Raw genomic sequence first — 16135 nt, 5'->3', positions numbered from 1 at the left:
CCATTGAGTAAAATGTTAGCTGTGGGCTTATCATATATGGCCTTTATTATGTTGAGGTACATTTCTTCTATACCTAATGTGTTAAAGAGTTTTCATCATGAACAGATCTTGAATTTTGTCAACTGCTTTTTCTGCATCTATTGAGATTACATGATTTTTTTCTTTCATTCTGTTAATGTGATGTATCTCATTGGTTAATTTGCATATGTTGAACCATCCTTGCAGCCCAGGGATAAATCCCACTTGATCATAGTGAATGATCCTTTTAATGTGCTGCTGAATTTGGTTTGGTAGTATTTTATTGACAATTTTTGCATCTTTATTCATCAAGGATATTGACCTGTAGTTTTCTTTTTTGGTAGTGTTCTTTTCTGGCTTTGGTATCAGAATAATGCTGGCCTCATAAAATGAGTTTGGGAGTATTCCTTCCTCTAATTTTTTGAAAGAGTTTGAGAAGGATTGGTGCATAATTAACCATTTTAAAGTGTATATTCAGTGGCATTTAGTACACTTGCGATGTGTACAACCATCACCTCTACCTAGTTCCAAGACGTTGTCTTTATCCCCAAAGAGATACCCTACCCATTAAGCAGTCACTCCTCACTGCCCCCTCCCCAGCCCCTGCCAACCACTAATCTTTCTGTTTCTATGGATTTGCCTGTTCTGGAACTCTCATAAACAGAATCATAAAATGTGTATCCTCTTGTGTCTGGTTTCTTTCACTTGGCATAATGGTTTCAAGGTTCATCCATATTGTAGCATAGATCAGTACTTCATTCCTTTTATGGCTGAATAATACTCCATTGTATGGATATATACCATGTTTTGTTTATCCATTCATCAGTTGATGGGTATTGAATTGTTTCCATGTTTTGGCTGTTATGTATAGTGCTGCTATGAACAAGTACTTGTACTTGCTTGAATACCTGTTCTCAAATCTTTTAAGTATATACCTATGAGTGGAATTGCTGGGGTCATAGGTTAATTCTATGTTTAACTTTTTGAGGAACCACCAAATTGTTTTCCACAGTAGCTGCATCATTTTACCCACCAGCAATGTGCAAGGGTTCCAGTATCTCCACATCCTCACCAACATTTCTTTTGCTTTCTTTTTCAAATAGTATAGCCATGGAATCTTTTTAAAATGTAATTTAGTAGAAGGTATACTATTTATTTATTTGAGGTTTATTGACATATTTGTTTCGGGTGTACAATGTAATGATTCGGTATTTGTATATATTGCAAAATGACCCCCACAATAAGTCCAGTTAACATCTGTCACTGTAAATAGTTAGGAAAAATTTTTTTCTTATGAGAACTTTCAAGATACACTCTCTTAGCTACTTTCAAATATGTAATACAGTATTACTAACTATAGTCACAATGCTGTACATTACATCCCTATGAGTTACTCACTTTATAACTGGAAATTTGTGCCTTCACTGATTTCACCCACCCCCACCTCAGGCACCACCAATCTGTTCTCTATATCCGTGAGCTCAATTTTTTGTTGTTGTTGTTGTTGTTTTAGATCCCACATATATATGACATCATGTGGTATTTATCTGTTTCTGTCTGACTTATTTCACTTAGCATAATGCCCTCGAGATTCATCCATATTGTCACAAATGGCCAGATTCATTCTTTTTTATGGCTGAATAATATTCCATTGTATATATACCACATTTTCCTTATCCTTTCAGCCATTGATGGACACTTAGGTTGTTTCCGTGTCTTCGCTATTGTAAGTAATGCTGCAGTGCACATGGGGGTGCATATAACTTTTTGAATTAGTGTTTTCATTTTCTTCAGGTAAATACCCACAAGTGGAATTGCTGGATCATATAGTAGTTCTACTTTTAATTTTTTGAGGAATTTTTTGTTTTCCATATTGACTGCATCAGTTTACATTCCCACCAGAAACAAGGATTCCCTTTTCTCCCCATCTTTGCCAACACTCCTTATTTCTTGTCTTTTGATAACAGCCATTCTGGCAGGTGTGAGGTGATATCTCATTGTGGTTTGATGTGCATTTTCCTGATGACTAGTGATGTTGAGCACCTTTTCATGAACCTGTTGGCCATCTGTATGTCTTCTTTGGAAAAATATCTATTCAGATCCTCTGCCCTTTTTTTTTTTTGAGGAGATTAGCTCTAACATCTCTTGCCAATCTTCCTTTTTGCTGAGGACACCTGCCACAGCATGGCTTGAGAAGCAGTGTGTATGTCCACACCTGGGATCTGAACCGGTGAACCCCAGGTAGCCAAAGTGGAGCACATGAACGTAACCACTATGCTACCGGGCTTGCCCTCCTCTGCCCATTTTTTAATCAGATTATTTTTTTCACTATTGAGTTGTATGTGTTCTTTATGTATTTTAGATATTGACCCCTTATCCAGATATATGATTTGCAATATTTTCTCTCATTCAGTAGGTTGTCTTTTATTTTGTTGATGGTTTCCTTTGCTGCGAAGCAGCTTTTTGGTTTGATTTAGTTCCACTTGTTTATTTTTGCTTTTGTTGCCTTTGCTTTTGTGTTGTCAAATCCAAAAAATTGTCGCCAAGACCAATGTCAAGGAGCTTACCACCTCTTTTCTTCCAGGAGTTTTATGGTTTCACGTATTACATTCAAGTATTTAATCCATTTTGAGTTTATTTTTGTGTATGGTGTAAGATAGTGGCATAGTTTCTTTCTTTTGCACATGGCTGCCCAGTTTTCCCAACACCATTTATTAAAGAGACTTTCCTTTCCCCATTGTATATTCTTGGCTCCTTTGTTGTAAATTAGTTGACCATATATGGGTGGTTTTATTTCTGGACTCTCTATTCTGTTCCATTGATCTGTGTGTCTGTTTTTATGCCAATACCATACTGTTTTGATTACTCTAGCTTTGTAGTATAGTTTAAAATCAGGGAACATGATGCCTCCAGTTTTGTTCTTTCTCAAGATTGTTTTAGCTATTCAGGGTCTTTTGTGGTTCCATACAAATTTTAGGATTGTTTGTTCTATGTCTATTTAATTATTTTTTAAGTTCTCCTTACTTAATCCCACCCCAGTGTTAAAAATTTGTCTGAACTGTGATTTTTTTTTGAAAGTGGTCGAATTTAGGGAGTTACTGTATTAGAAATTAAAAATGGAGAAATTATTTAAATATGTATTCACTCATTTAAAAATGACAATAAACCCATTAGATATTAAAATATTTTTATGAAAAATGCTTTTCCCAAACCCACACACACAAAATAATGAAAAGACTGGCATTGTTTGTCTTGTTGCAGATCTCTTGAGTGTGCCGTAACAGAAGACTGTTGAATTCTCACATCAGCTCCTGCATTCGATCTTGCAGTGTCACACATCATGCATGTAGCCTTTGGGAGACTCCTCTATGCACTTATGAGTGAATGAGAGTGAAGGACGCAAATAATGTCTTAGATTTATCCTCAGGGACCTAGGAGATCGAAACTGGAGAGCTATTGGTTTTAAGATTTGTCATTTCTGGCACAATTAGGAGTATTTAGAAACCTTTTAACAATTTCTCATTTATACCTTAGGGAAGTGATGTTGATTGTTTATGCACCCAAATATAAAATATTCAAGGGATATTTGGGTCAAAAATAAACTTTTTTTTTTTAGAAACAAAGACTAAAGAGAAATTCTCTTTTGCATAATCATTTCATTGATGTTACTATACTGAAGCAAAATGAACATCTGTGTAAGTGTCTATTACTTTAAGAAAACATTTCTTCTTGCTCAGTTGGTTAATATTTCACCCTATTCCATAAATTACTTGGGGCAGCTCTGGAGATAAGTATAATAGAATTTTGAATATAGAGGGGACAAAGAGAAAGTGGTTACAAACTAAGATAAAGCTAGGAATAAAGTTAGCACATAAAATATATTTCATATAGCTCTGTGTAACTTTTAGAAGTGGGGGAAAACTACAGTATTTTCAAATGTTCCAACTTGAAAAAAAGATTCACTAAAAGGTTTTAAATTACTCATACCACCTTTAGCAATTTTAAGTACAGTGTCATTCATGAAAGTCTGCTCTTGTTCACCTTTCCAAGGAAAATAATCTTATGTAGTCCCAGGCTACTTCGTTGGGAGTTGACTAGCTAACAGTTATTACATCAACTTTATCAAAGTTTATTGAACTTTATTAATTGTATTTATCAAGGAATTAAGCGATTACTCTGTTGGGTTGAAAATGCTGGAATGGTAATTGCATTTGATAAGGTAATGTGGCCTAAAGGAAAGAGCACAGCACTCTGATCCAGGGGACCAGAGATTTAACTTTGGTTCTGAGGCTGGATTCCTACAAGTCTGGCCGGTCGTGTATTTCTTCCCCAGGGGTGGAGAGGTATGTGGATTGAGGGGAACAGACTAACAGAGTTTAACTTGGGAGATGGAAGCACTGTATACAGTGTTGGGGTGGGTTTTTTTGGTGTTTGTTTATGAAACGTACTTAAATTCTTGTTCCTTACTATTGTTATTTCAGAATTACTATACCAGGATTAGGATATCAGGATTACAGTTAGTATACGAGGATTACTTGGGTGTATGCATTTGTCAAAATTATACAGTTAAAATTTATGCATTTAATGTATGCAAATTTTACCTTAAAAAAACTAAAAATAATCATTGAGTGGTGAGTGGGTAGAGGTGGAGATGAAACAAGAAAGGCACAATTTTCGAAGCTGGGTGATGGGTACATGAGGTTATTACACTGTTCTGTTCCCTTTGTGTATATACATTTGAAGCTTTCCATAACAAAATGTTGGTTTTTTTCTAAAAGCAACATTCTGGCCCACCCTATTATAAAGTCGGAAGATAATACTTAGAATTCATAAATCAAGAACTAGTAATGTCAGAGTATTATTTAGAAATGTGGGAGTAAATAGAGAAACTGGTTAGAAGGCATCAGTGTTTGCCTCTGGGGATGCGAACTGATTGTGGAGAGGACTGAAGTAGGCACTCTCTCTCTTTTGTTTTATAAGACTTTCTGTGTTATTTGATTTTAAACCTTAATGCATGTATTATTTTGATAAAATGATGTATTCATTCTGTGGACTACTGCTTTGTTTTCAAGGAAAATAGCTACATGATCCTATGCGAGTAACTAGGCATAGGCCAGTGCTTAGAAGATATAAAAATTCTGTTTACCCATGATAATTTTGGCAGTATGTCCAATTATTTCCATTGCCAAAAGTGGTGATTTACATTTGAATTTCTATTTCATATGAGCAGGGCTAACACGTTTGATTACATATAGTTTCTCCCTTCTGTACTCTTGCCCTCCTGCAGTATGTTCTTTACACAAAAGTTGACTGATCATAAATAAGCTTATATTACTCTCCTATTTAAAAGCCACCGAATGTCTTCCAATTGCAGTTAGGATAAAATTCAAACTCTTCCTCATGGCCTACAACAAGGCCATAAATAATGTAAATGATTGGACTTGTGCCTCATTCTCATCAGTCTCCCCTCATCACTGTGTCAGCCTTGACGGCTGCCTTTTGCTAGCTTAGAGCTCATTCCTGCCTCAAGACCTTTGTACTTGCCATTCCTCATGAGACTTATTGCTTTTCATCTTCAGGATTTAATTCCTGAAAAAGGCCTTCCCTGACCATCTAGCTAGAGTAGCTCCCTCCACCGCTTCTCCATCTAGAGCGGTGCTGCTGAGTGTGGTCCTCAGACCAGAAGCATGAGCATCACCCCTGGAGCATTTTGTTTAGTTTTGCTTGCAAATGCAGAGTCTTAAGTTCCACCACAGACCTGCTGCAGTAAAATCTGCATCTTAATAAAATGATTGTATGCACTTTTAAATGTTGAGAAGCTCTGGTGTAGAATAACCTCTCCCCTCAATTTTCCTGTGTATCTGTTAATAGGCTCGTCCATTTCTAAAGGTAACTTAGTCATTTGTTCACCTTTTCATTCTCCCTGTATGGAATATGAGCTCCACAGGGACAACACCTTGTCTGACTTGTTCACTCCCGGACCCCAGGACCTGACCCATACGCGCACCTAGAACATGCTCAAGAAGTATTTGTTGTGTAAAAGAATACATGAAAATGATGGAGAGGGGCCGGCCCGGTGGCGCAGCGGTTAAGTTCGCACGTCCCGCTTCTCGGCGGCCCGGGGTTCGCTGGTTCGGATCCCGGGTGCGGACATGGCACTGCTTGGCAGCCATGCTGTGGTAGGCGTCCCACGTATAAACTAGAGGAAGATGGGCACGGATGTTAGCTCAGAGCCAGGCTTCCTCAGCAAAAAGAGGAGGACTGGCAGTAGTTAGCTGAGGGCTAATCTTCCTCCAAAAAAAAAAAAAAAAAAAAAAGAAAATGATGGAGATTGTTTTGTGTTCCTTGAAATATATAACTACAATAAAAATCTTCATGGCTCTCACTTGCTTATAAAATTAGGGTTATTCTTGTCTCCCAACATCATCATTATGAAGAGGTTTCACTCTATTTCTTGGACACTGAGTTCTATTAAAGTAGTGTGACTAGTAAACACTTAATGATCCTTGTTTTCAGGTAGTTTGTCTTCAGAACCAAAATCTACATTTCATCGAATGCCTCACTAAAGACTTAAAATCCTGACTGGTTGTTTTCTTTTTGGTGTTTTAAAAGCACTCTTATTCAGAGTTAAAGTTATCTCCTAAGGTTTTTATCCTAAGGAAATTTTAGTTTGATACTTGTATCAAATTTTATTATATCAGAATTTAATAATCATTTTAAAAATAAGAAAAGATTCTGAAAATGTTAAATCAATACAAAATTTGAAGTTAAACTGCAAATAAAAACTGATGGGGCAAACAATGTATCAATTTTTTACTCTTGAGATAGGATCATAGTAAGGACCTGTAACTTCTGATATTGTTCTACGTTTAAAGGTGTTCCCAGGATATGATTCCTAATGCACATCCTGGTGACATTTTCAGAAAGCACCATTTCAGTCTACATACTTTAAATGAAGAAATAGGACAGCTTACATCAGTGGCTTTCAGCTGGGGTGAATTTGCCCCCAGAGAGGGTGCTACTAGCATCTAGTGGGTAGAGGCCAAGGATACTGCTAAGGACCCTGTAATGCACTGAACAGTCCCCGACCACAAAGAATTGCTTAGTCCAGAATGCCAGTGGCGCTGCTGCTGAGACAGCCTGGCTTAGACTGAGAGAGCCCTTCCTCTGCAAATACTAACGCCATCAGAAAAAGAATGCTTTGTTCTACCTTTGGGAAAAGAGACTATATGGAAATTGGCAGCTTAGAGATTGAGATGGGTATATTGGCATGACATTCTCAGATAACTTTACATTTTGAAAATAGGAAAGCTCAAATATAGGGTTACTGGTTTTCCTTATTTTACAGATGGGGTCGAGGATTTGGTCTTTTGGGTTCCATTTTTGGAAAGGATGGTGTATTAAACCAGCCAAACAGTGTCTTTGGACTTATATTTTATATACTACAGTTATTACTTGGTAAGTATTTATACAGCAATATAAAAATAAGTTTGTTTTGTTATTTTCCATTTAGTACTTTGGGTCTTTGCCCCGAAGTGTGTCTTTATATTAAATAAAAGCATATGTTAATGACAGAACCACTAGTTTGTAGCACATTTTTTGTGTTGTAAAAACTTGGTTCACTAAGATTTTGAAAATACTAATGCTGAGCTTGGTATCTGTTGGTGTTTAATCAGAGATAGCAGCATCCCATGATGTCCAGAAAAACAGTCCCATTCAGGCAGATTATTATTCCAAACAGTCTTGCCTGGAAAACTTTTTCCTTATTATTTTGTATGCACTGTAGCTATTTTAAAATATTATGCATTGAGTAAACATTAATGGTAAATGATATTCATAATTCCATTTCCTGTACATGTCCACTATTTCCATTGTCTTCTGCTTTTTTCACTTAATTTTATGTGAACTGTTGTCTATCTTGTTTTGTTATTATTGACATCAAGGTTTCAAATTTCTTATGTTCTAAATAACACTGCGGTGATCAACTTTGTTTAAAAAGTCCCCCTTAGACACACCCATCCCTCTTTGAATTATTTATGCAAAATAAATTTCCAAATATGGGCTGAATGAGTCAAAAAACATAGTTATATGGATTTTAATAGGTATTACCAAACTGCTTTTCCCTCAGTTGTCATGTTTCCTTGAAGCTTCATCCATCCTCATTTTTAAAAAGTGTTTTCTGTAAAATTTCTAATTCAATAGTTAGATATTAGTAGCTGTTATTTTAATTTTACTGTATTTTAATTTCTTTTTATTGCCAATTTACTTATTGGGATCTTGATAATAGTCCATTTTCATATTGGTTACAAACATTTTACCCATTCTTTATCCCTTTCTATGTTAGTTTTGTGAATTTTGAGTGTACAAAAGTTTTTATAATTTTAGAGTTAAATCCCTCCATTTTTGCCCTTGCATTCAATTGTTAATATTTTACCCTATTATCTGCCAGCTCTTCCGTGCTCTCTTGTCTAGCTGAAGTTGATTTGTCATGAGGTAAATTGTGAATCTAAATTTATCTCAGTATCCTATCAAGTTTGTCCAATTCCATATCTATATATTCTGCAGAAATACAAAAATATACACAAGGATATTCATACCAGTAAAGTTCAGAATTGCAAAAAATTGGAAGTAGCTTATCAAGACATAATGGTTGACCAAATTAGGTTACATCCATACTAGAGAACACTGTGTAGCTACTACAGGAAAACGTAGGTCTACATGTATATCCTGGAAAGGGCAAGACATAGCTTAGTGAAAGCAGCAAATTGTGGGGTACTAGGTACAGGCTGACTAATGTTTATATATATGCATAGAATGCACAGAAAAGGGTCTGGTGCTCGGGGGCCAGGGGTGAGACTTGAACTTTTTGTTCCATTTGTTTTGTTTGGATTTCTAAAGAAGAATATAAAGTATAAGCCCAAATTAAAATAGCCTAAGAAACACTTTTGACTCTTAATTTTTAGAGATAGAGGTGGAACAAGTTTCTATTTATAATATTTGATTTGTTAATTTCATCATTACACATTTTAAATCAGATGTATTTTTTCTATTAACATTTTATGCATTCACATGCATTTTTAATGTCAGTGTCTACCATTGGAGGCACATTTGAACTTATCTAACAGAGTTTTCCAGCTCATATCATCTTCACTCCCTTCTAAGTTGTTTGAGAATACAGCATTTTTACTTTTAAGTTTTCCATAGATAATACATTCACGTGGTTCAAAGGTAAAAAAATGTAAAATGCTATACAGTGAAGTCTGTTTCACCCTTGTCCCCACTGCCTCTCATCCCCAACTGAGAGCTTGTTGTAGAGTTTCTTTAGGCATATACAAGAAAATACAAATATATAATCTTAATTTGCCTCATTTTTTAAATTATAAAAGGCAGATGCTATACACTCTGTTCTACATACTTACTTTTCTTCTTTTTTTTTTTTTTACTTAACTGATATATCTTGGTGATCTTTCCATACCAGTACATGAAGTGTCTTCATTCTTTTTAACAGCTGCAAAATATTCCATTGCTTGGTTGTACTATCATTTATTTAGAATTATTGCACATTTTAAATTCCATTGGGAATTTTATCCCAAGCTACCAGTTACACTACATTAAGACTGGTTTAGTATAATAGTATTTAACTAATAGCCAGTATTTATCAAGCATTCTAAGTGCTTTATACCTATTAGCTCTTTTAATATGCAGTCTTAGGAGGTAGAAATTATTATTATCCCAGTTTTACAGTTAAGGAAAAGACTGGCACAGAGAAAAATAACTTGTCCATATCGTTTTGAAACTAACATTCTTACACAGAATTTAAGGTGACAGCATTAATTTTTGAGGTTTTGATGTTTAGCATAGGTAAAGTCAGCACACTTTTTTAGGAAAGGACCGGATAGAAAATAATGTAGGCTTTGCTGGCTGTCACAACTACTCAACTCTACCATTTAGTGCGAAAGCAGCCACAGACATTACATAAATGAATGAACGTGGCTGGGTTCCAGTATATCTTTATTTACGAAAGCAAGTGGCCACTCAGATTTGCAAGTCCCTAGCATAAGTAGTCCAACAGCATTTCAGTCTTGAAAAGCCTTGTTAAAGCATCATACTGTAGTACTGACTGGTCCTGTGGGCAAGTCGGGCTCCTGTGGCTAGGCTGCAACCCACAGGCAACTCCTCATTCAGCAGGCTCCTTAACCTCTTCAAACCTACTACCACCTATTCTTATTTTTTCCTGATTCTGTTATCCTTATCCATTAGTTGTTGGGTGGGAAGGTAGTATAATATGTTCTGCTGTCTCCTCTGTTCTTGAAAATAAATGCACATGTTCTCAATACTGTTGGCTACAGGAGATTACAAAACAATATGTGTGAAGAGGTCGGATAGCATCAAGAGTTCAGGCAAGTTTTTGTCTTGAGAGCCCAAGCTTAGCACACATAACTGCCTTTTTTCTTGATCTGGTTTGACCCACATGTGGCCAACTGGCCAAATGTGGTTTCCCTTATGCTCTAGGGTGAGCTCTTTCTGAATTGTTTATCATGATCTTTTTTTTCCTTCTTCAGCAGCATATTGGTGTAATCATCTCCCATTATGGATTTTTGATAAATTTGATCTAAATGTAGGAAAACAAAAAACTGTCCACAGAGAGGGAACCTATATGAAAAGGCCAAGGGAGGTTCTCACCAAATGTGTCCTGGCTTGGAAGAGAAAGTTGTGTTCCTCACATTCCTTTATTCATTAGGAGAGGTGGGGCTGTCGATTTTAGAAATCAGCTTCATTGCATAATGTGTTTGCAAGATTGTATATTTTCTTTGCGGGCCTTAACTGAAGCTAGTTTATGAAATAAGTAGTATTTCATCTAGAATATTGACAAGTCAAAAATATTGCAGCTATAAACTGGTATCCTGTGTGCACAGTTAACCTGCGTAATCTTAACAAAACAGACCAGTAGTTTTTTTCCTCAAGTTTCCTAGTGTTTTGTATTAAGATCAGTATTCTAACACTGCAGCAAATCACAAAATGTTATCCGTTTAACTCAGAAACTCTCTCTCTAGTGTTAAGGTCCGATTGAACTGAGTGTCTTTCTCTTGCAGGCATGACAGCAAGTGCAGTCGCAGCTTTAATCCTCATGACGTCCTCCATCGTGTCTGTCGTCGGGTCTTTGTACCTGGCCTACATTCTGTACTTTGTGCTGAAGGAGTTTTGCATCATCTGCGTCATCACTTACATGCTGAACTTCATTCTTCTTATCATCAACTACAAACGACTAGTTTACTTAAATGAGGCCTGGAAACGGCAACTGCAGCCCAAGCAGGACTGACAGCCTGACGAACTCTTAACTGACAGTTTGAAGTCCCTTTTTCCATTAAGTTTATTTTGCAGAAGTTTTTTTTTATTCTTCACAACAGACACTTTCCCTAAGAATCTTAAACTGATTTTTAAAAATCTTGTAAATTAGAAGGGCCCTAGCTATTTTCTGTGTCAGTCTTCATTTTAAATATGAATACAAAAAAAAGGATATGCCGAGCCAATTAAAGACAAGCTTTAACTTTACTTTGAAGATGTTTCTGAAATAATAAAATGTAGCCCTAGCCCCCTTCCCTCAATTGTAAAGTGAGCAACCATTGCTAGTAATTCTCTAATGTGTATAAATTCAATTTCAGGTATAACAAATGTGATCATGACATGAAAATATTTTAGAATAGATATTGTATTAAATATTGCCATGTTTACACTATGTAATATGTTTTTAGCCAATGGATTTAAACATATAGACTCAACTAGAATCTGTTTATGTGATATTTGTAAATAAAGGTAGACATATTGGACCCATCCCTGCAGAACTTACTGTATAGATTAGCTGAAGTGTAGCCTTGAAGAACTGTCAGCTCAACACTGACTGAAGAAATAGTGAAAATAGTGACTCCATACAGAGCATCTTGTGAAAAGTACTGACAGCTGTGGGTCCAGCATTGAAGGCAAAAGTAATAGGATGGTTGGTTCCCTTTCATCTCCTTCCTCTGAAAGGAAGAAACTAAGTTTGGACATTCAAGTCAAGCTTGTGTCTAGTCATAAAATTGGATCAATTAGAACCTTACAGAATGAGTCATGTGAACAGACCTTCAAGTCCAAGGCCTTCAGGACACTAAAGATGGGAAAAGGGTAGATTTCTTTGGACAAAAGCTGGAAATATTAATATGGTGTTTTTAGGTAAAGTCTCCTACAACAGTTGAATTTTCACGCAGATATTTTTCCTTAAACATTGGTGCCAGTCAACCCAACAGTATTATGACTTTCCAATACCCAGTGTACGCCCAGTCACTCCAGAGTAGGATGCTCTTGGGTAGCTCCATAGTGTTTTCCCTGTTTCTTTCTGCACTAACTAATCGGATGTCTAGTTTAATTGTTTGAGTCACATATTGGATTTGTAAACTTTAGGGCTGACACACTGCTCAGTTTGCTTCATCAGGAGGAGTACTATAGGTGGAAATATCTGAACGTGAAATACAGTAATGGCATCACTCCTCTTTCTAATAACTGCACAAATGCAGAATTTTTAAAAGTGGTTTGAATAAACTGAAATGAAATTGTGACAGTATGTTTCTTTGGTCACCATCTTATATCAGAATGTTAAAAGTGCCTTCTGTCTTAAATCGCAAACCAAATATTTTGTGTGTTGAACTTGGGCAGAAGTGTCCTTCCTTCCTTTCTTACCCTGAAGTAGAAACTTACATTCTATCGGAAAGGTTCTGTATGGCCATTTTATTCCCTAGATTGAGAAGTGGTAGCAGTGTTTGCTTCCACTTGGATTAATCAGTCTGTTGAAAGCAGACCGGTACCTTTTGAGTGCTTTATTTGCCTTCTTTGTGAAGGTAAGGGACAGGTTCTGCTCTGTAAGCCGTAAGGCGCACCGTCAGCGACTGTTCAGCAGTTTCCAACTAACTGTCATAATTGACGCCCGAGGCAAGTGTAAAATCTGAATTGTAATGAACTCTTAACCAGTGTTAACCAGTTTTGTAAAAGATAGCTTAATTCAGACTTCACCAAGGTTTATGTTTTCCCATGAATGTGAATATTTCAATGCCTGTATTATTATGTATGTATTGTTCTTGTTTCTGAAGTTAAAAGAATAGAAAGCATTGATTGGATGTCTGGTGCTGATGGAGAAACAAGTCCTAATGTTGAAGAAGTGTACAACGAGAGCATCTTGTGGCAGTGCTTCCACTTCTACCGAGCGGTTTACTGGTTCTTTTTTCTCAGCTAGAATAGAAATGGCTTAAGTTAAGACTTATGTAGTATACACAACACTGGTTGTGCTAAACAAGTTCCTCGTGTCCCAATTTAAAATGGTCTTTCATCATATTTTGTATCAATCAGCAGAGTATAGTTAAAGCTTGTCTTGGTGTTGCATTCTTGCAAATGTCTTCAACTCTTACATGAGAAAACGTAAAAATGCTCAGCCAGACCCTTCAAGTTTTTCGTTTGCTTTCCTAAGCCTTGGGGAAAACACCACTGTTTCAGTTGTACAAAATTTTTTGCCACATTCCTGTGATCCCAGTAGAATTAATATCCGTTTTCTCACTGAGTGATGAACGTGTGCTGCCTGAAGTAACAGCACTGTAGTGTGCCAGCCTCTCAGTAAGCAACAGAACCCTGGTGGGTGTTATTTGGTGTTTTTGCCCTGGGAGAATTTAGGCTCCCCTCTACATCCTCTATTCCACCCCAGAAGAGGGGGGAAACACTGTCTTATAAAATTTGAGGATTGTTATGACTATTTTAGACTGAATATTTAAACATTGCAACATTACTCGCCACCAACGTTGAAGAACAGATTAGGGAAGAAATTGAATTTCTGTTTTTGGCAGTAATTCCCTGCTTCTTGGTTTTCAAAATGATTTACAACAAATAAAGCCTCTTATTTACTTGATAGTCATATCATTTGAAGAAATAAGAGTTGTGGTTAGATGATGAATTCTAGGGAATCTAGATGGTTTGGAGGATTTCATTTGGTTTTTCATCACAGCTAGTGCTGTCAGTGAGGGTAAACCTCTGGTGAAATAACTCAGGTTTAACAAGCTGTGTGCCAGGAATTACTTTTACTTGATGTATGTAGCCTCTCCTTAAATCCATTACTTTTAAAGATGTTGAAAGCGTTGACTATTTTCATACAAAGAGACAAAGATCTGTCATTTGGTAGCAGAGATCTTTGGACCTACTAGGAAGGATATAGGACCAAGACTACAGTGAAATTAAAACTATTTGTTAGCTTTAGTTTGCTTGTATTTCATTTATATTTATTTTTAAGACTATCAGCAAAAGTGCAAAGATCTTCAGCAATTACTTCATAACGTAGATCGGTGCCACTGCTTGACACCAGAGAATAATGATTTGGTCTTGAAAATCAGTATTAGATAAATGCCAACAAGAAAACCTATCACTTTTGGTAACCTATTTGAGAAGGAGTATCTAGTGTCACCTTTGGCCTCGTGTATTTTCCCCCAACATGCAAGCATTGGTGAACATTTCCGTTCAGACATTTTAGGCAGCACCTATGATTCCTAATTTGTGAGAACTACCCTTCAATAAAAGAAAAGGGGGCAAGGGTGGGAGTCCAGACTACTTGGTTAAACATTTTTTTTTTACAAATTAGCCCAGAAAAAGTAAAGTGTTTTGTTATAAAACTGTATTAAGCATGGCCTAAGTATTAGGTTTATCATCTGTATAGTGTGTTCCATCAAAATTATTTATTACTAGTGCTTTAAGCTCCACAGTAAACATTCATTTAAAATGGAGTTCACTGGGCACATTTCCCCTTTAATATAGATATTCTTTATCAGAGATTTAGGACAAAGTTTTGCTAACTGGTAAAAACAAATGTAAATATGTAAGAATGTTTATTTGTTGCACATAACTTTTTTGGTATAAAATAAATGTAGAAGTTACCTGTGGAAGTTGTGCTGCCATTATTCTCACGTTGCAGTAGTACATTTCAAAAAGCAGCTGAAATGAATTCAGTCTTCTTATAAACTATTCTTAAAGTTGATACCATAATCTAATTTCTACTGGTGTACTGAGTTGATTCTTTTTCTCGTAAATTATATGTAATTTATAGAAGACACAAGCAGAGTTCTTAGAGATTCTCGTTCTTGGAATTCCTGTGGATTTAGGATGTATGCGTTTGTCAAGAATTAATGAAAAAGGTGTTACTGCTTACAGTTCTGTGAGCACATAGAATGTAGGAATCACTGCTTTAGCTCACCTTGAATACTCTTAAAGTCTTCTAAAAAAGGAACATCTGCAAGAAAGATGAATCCATTTGAAATACAGTTTAGCCATATTTTACTGAATAAATGTGTTCTGTGCTAGAACCTTAGGACTTAAGAAATAGACCTTACCCTAATTTGTAAAACATTTAAGTGTATCCATTATGCTTAATTTTTAAAAAGTGTTTGTCAAGTGAAGAATTTTATATATTACTCCTTGACAATAAACTGTAACACAAAACTTGATTCGATCAAGGAACTTAAGAGAAGTTCAGTGGTAACAGAATATGTAGCCCCTAGAATTCCTAACTTAGTTGAACTGACTACACTTCCATTTCTTAAAAATGCTCTCAAGATGGCCACTGAAACGAGGTTAAATTATCTTTACTGTTTCTTTCATGGAGCTTGGAAAAGAAGGTAAAAAAGGCTGTGTGTTGAGACATGTGGAATCAACAAGTGACGTGAAACCATTTCTGTATTAAGACCTGCATTGGTTTATGGTCTTCCATTTGATTGTACACCAAAAGGAGTATTTTTCCAAAGCATTCAGCTTTAAACCAGGATTGAGGAACACTGAAATCTTAGGAATAATGTACCTTACTTGCCTTACTGGAGCCTGTGGAAGAAGAGGAGGAAAGATTCACTGTCTGTGATCAGGGTAGGTGGGGGTCACCCAGAGGTACGAAGGCCTGGAGTACTTGTCTGCAGGCCTAGTCTGTTTAAAGAGATCTCGTCACGTTCAGTGGAGTCACTTGTGATGGAGCCAACAGGTTTTTATGCCCATCTTTCCATTTCTGTCAAAACTAGACAATGGTGAGGTTGGAACCATGTCCTGGGACAACTGCTACCCTCTG

The 16135-nt window shown here is 36.3% G+C and overlaps 1 protein-coding gene and 1 long non-coding RNA gene across 3 annotated transcripts in view; one reads left to right on the top strand and one right to left on the bottom strand.

Moving 5' to 3' along the window:
* Positions 1 to 14969, top strand: part of VKORC1L1 (vitamin K epoxide reductase complex subunit 1 like 1) — a 77351-nt gene extending 62382 nt beyond the window's left edge. The window contains exons 2-3 of one of the 2 annotated variants that reach the window (XM_070567870.1): positions 7367 to 7476; positions 11112 to 14969. In XM_070567870.1, the coding sequence (XP_070423971.1) occupies positions 7367 to 7476; positions 11112 to 11338 (337 nt within the window). In that variant the 3' untranslated portion in view covers positions 11339 to 14969. The remainder of the gene's footprint in view (positions 1 to 7366; positions 7477 to 11111) is intronic. The other variant, XM_070567869.1, reaches the window with a different exon arrangement.
* Positions 14896 to 15379, bottom strand: LOC139074865 (uncharacterized). Its single transcript, XR_011524739.1, has 2 exons — positions 15278 to 15379; positions 14896 to 15173 (listed from the first exon to the last, which is right to left on the bottom strand). It is a non-coding gene; the product is annotated as an uncharacterized lncRNA (long non-coding RNA).
* Between the last annotated feature and the right edge of the window lie 756 nt (positions 15380 to 16135).

The sequence above is a fragment of the Equus przewalskii genome, chromosome 12 (assembly GCF_037783145.1).
Source record: "Equus przewalskii isolate Varuska chromosome 12, EquPr2, whole genome shotgun sequence".
NCBI classification, from domain to species: Eukaryota; Metazoa; Chordata; class Mammalia; order Perissodactyla; family Equidae; genus Equus; species Equus przewalskii.
This window is presented reverse-complemented; position numbering and strand designations above follow the sequence as displayed.